We start from the raw sequence: 2,884 nt of genomic DNA, 5'->3' as shown, positions 1-2,884 counted from the left end.
AAGAAGGCAAAGACCTAAAAGAACGTTGATTTTTACCAATCATGAGTTTGTGTAAATTTTAAATCTGATGATGGCGCTGTTGTCTCGCCAAAACGTAATTTCAAAATTTACACAAACTCATGATTGGTAAAAATCGACGTTCTTTTAGGTCTTTGCCTTCTTGAAACCGTAAATTTGTCTCTCGACAGACAAATTTAAGGTTTCAAGAAGGCAAAGACCTAAAAGAACGTTGATTTTTACCAATCATGAGTTTGTGTAAATTTTAAATCTGATGATGGCGCTGTTGTCTCACCGAAACGTAATATGAAAATTTTTACTTCACACTTTGACTGAGACCCAGAAATATTTAGGTCTTTGCTCTGCAAGACCTAATGAATATAATGTTTCCCACTTATGGGTTTGAATGAATTTTAAAATCTGATGATGGCGCTGTTGTCTCGCCGAAACGTAACGAAATAAACGATATACATTTTTTTTATTTCACATTGTCATTGGTGCCCAGGAAAGAACATAATGTGATTCCAAACCAGAAGATATTGACTGGCTTTTGGGGTCATTTGCCGTTTTGAAGATGTGACCTAAAATTTGCCCTGATGGCGCTACCAAGCCCAAATGTGCGTTAACTTTGCCAAATTTTGGGATCGAAATCTCCCAAAACATCAGTCGTGTTCATACTGAAATGTTTACTAATCAATTTTCCAATTTCCTTTTTAAACACCGACATCCCCAGCTGATATAATTAATTAATTTTCGTGTTTGGCTGGAATTTTGATTATCCTATCGGTGTCAATTGGTTCCGAGCTTGGGCTAGACTTCAGTCAGTTGTTTTGGAATTACTCCACATCACGCAATCAATTTGATCAGACAAATGCGAGTTAATTGTAAATAAGTGCCATTTGATAACGATTACTTTTTTGAACGTTCGATCAGTTCAGCCAAGATTAGAATAAGTAGTAATAAACTGTTTGTTACTTTCTGCCTCTCGTGACTGAAAGTAACGATACCACAATTGGGTGATTTAAGATCGCTAAGAGAAAAATTCGTATAATGGTTTGCTTGGTATATATTATAATAAGCAATTAAAATATTAGTATGAATGTTTGCTTGTTCTATCGAGTTGATTGCTTCTGTAAACAAGATTGCTGCGGCTGGATGTATGCGAGGGTAACTAGAATATATTGATTTTGATTTGTTAATAATTTCCTTCTGTGCAAACTTAATCAATTTTTCCTCAGCAATGGTTGATTGTTACGAATAAACTCTGTATAAATTTGCATGTCTACGTTTGCTTATCTAGTTGCCTGATTGCTGTTATCATTTTATTCCAATGCCAATCGAGTACTTCTAGTGTTTTATGGCGAACACTCGGTAACAGTCCAAGACTGTTTATCTGGGTAACTCCAAATTGACTTGGCTCGATGATAAAATGATCTGCGGGCCAAACTTTCCCCATTTGCGCATAACAGGTTTCACTGATGTGTGGGCCGACCTGTATAATTTATAAATCAGATGGTAAGTACTTTAAAAACAAAATGTGTTCGGATGATAAGATAACACAGACATTTCGTATTCTTGACATGAGCATTCAGAAAAGGCCTAGTGACTGTCGAGAATCCGTGTGTTAAAACTGCTGTTCTTCAAATGTGCGCCGATATTGAGGATAATTATCCATCCGAAGAGTTCATCCTTTTGGGGCAACTTCTCGATAATCAAGCCAATGCCGCCGAATCGACATTGCACCCATGCAATGGGGTTTCTAGTTGTAAAAGTCTTCCCCCCTCTCAGTGCCGCTTCGGGCAAATTCCTAACAAAACTCCTGATTGCTCAAATAAGAAACCTACTGATAAAATCCATCCAAATGGGATTCTGGCGAAAATAGGACTCCCTTGTCAAACACAGCCCGATTATGATTACGATCAGTGTTATAGTTTTTACGCAAATGGATGTTATAACACTTGTCAGTTTGTCGAAGTGGGAGATATTGAGGATTTTATGTAAGTACCAGAACTTGTGAAATTTCCTTCCAAGTGGTTTCATGTATTTTTCACGCTGCGACTGGCCGGGCTGGAAACTATTTATAAAATCTGCTACTAAGAGTTTCACAGGAAACTTTTGCCTCCGCCGCTCTTTTGCATTATTCCGATCTTCCTGGTCAAATGAGCCAAAATCTTCAAATTTACTAACCCAAAATGCAATTACGGTTAAAAACTGGAAAATCTTCCGTGGCTCATTGATAGGCACAATACGTTTTCTACCGGCAATAATTTATTATTCAACTGATGTAAAACGCTTTATCTCAAGTGAACAAACAGTGAGCTTATCAAGTGTTGCAAAGTTGCAATTTTCATCGATAACAAAAACTCTGGCAAAGAAAAATTGTGATTGACTTTCAGGCGAAAATTCTTGATATGGTTTAAATTTTTGTTCGCTTCATATCTTCGACCACTTTATATGCAGATCATGTTGTTGGTAATGCATTCTAATTAACATGAAACGCGTAGAATACCGATAAAACTCCCACTGCTTGGAAAATTGTATGTATTTCTCGATTATTTTTACAAGGCTTATCTGCCCTTGAGAAGAAGATGAAATCATGAATCAATATGCCTACTAATCAGTAAAGAGATGCATTTTAAAAGTGTATTTGTTGATACGTGACTGATATTGGATTGCATACTGTATCATAGATTTGTTTGCTATTATTAGCAGCTGATAAAGTGCAGGAAAATATTTACACCCATGGAATTGGGGGTTTAAGAGCGCAAAGACTTTTTGCTTAAGCAAAGTAAAACTGCACAACATCAGAATGGCAAAGTTTTTCTTACAGTAGCATGAATTGTATATATTTTCCTGATTGTGTTTCAATTCCAAATGAAATTTATTC

General features: G+C 36.3%; 1 protein-coding gene across 3 annotated transcripts in view; it reads left to right on the top strand.

Moving 5' to 3' along the window:
• The window catches only part of LOC109536300 (hypoxia-inducible factor 1-alpha), a 55,169-nt gene that overhangs the window by 9,980 nt on the left and 42,305 nt on the right, over window positions 1-2,884 (top strand). Inside the window, exon 1 of one of the 3 annotated variants that reach the window (XM_048667790.1) lies at window positions 1,580-1,994. The exons of 1 other annotated variant lie outside the window; for it this stretch is intronic. In XM_048667790.1, coding sequence (XP_048523747.1) covers window positions 1,642-1,994 — 353 coding nt within the window. In that variant the 5' untranslated portion in view covers window positions 1,580-1,641. Of the gene's footprint in view, window positions 1-1,579; window positions 1,995-2,884 lie in introns of those variants that run through there. One more of the 3 variants, XM_048667789.1, reaches the window with a different exon arrangement.

The sequence above is a fragment of the Dendroctonus ponderosae genome, unplaced genomic scaffold (assembly GCF_020466585.1).
Source record: "Dendroctonus ponderosae isolate FM_Combo_2020 unplaced genomic scaffold, Dpon_F_20191213v2 Dpon_F_20191213_6, whole genome shotgun sequence".
NCBI lineage: Eukaryota > Metazoa > Arthropoda > Insecta > Coleoptera > Curculionidae > Dendroctonus > Dendroctonus ponderosae.
The sequence above is the reverse complement of the archived record's forward strand: the minus strand, read 5'-3'. Positions and strand labels throughout refer to the sequence as shown.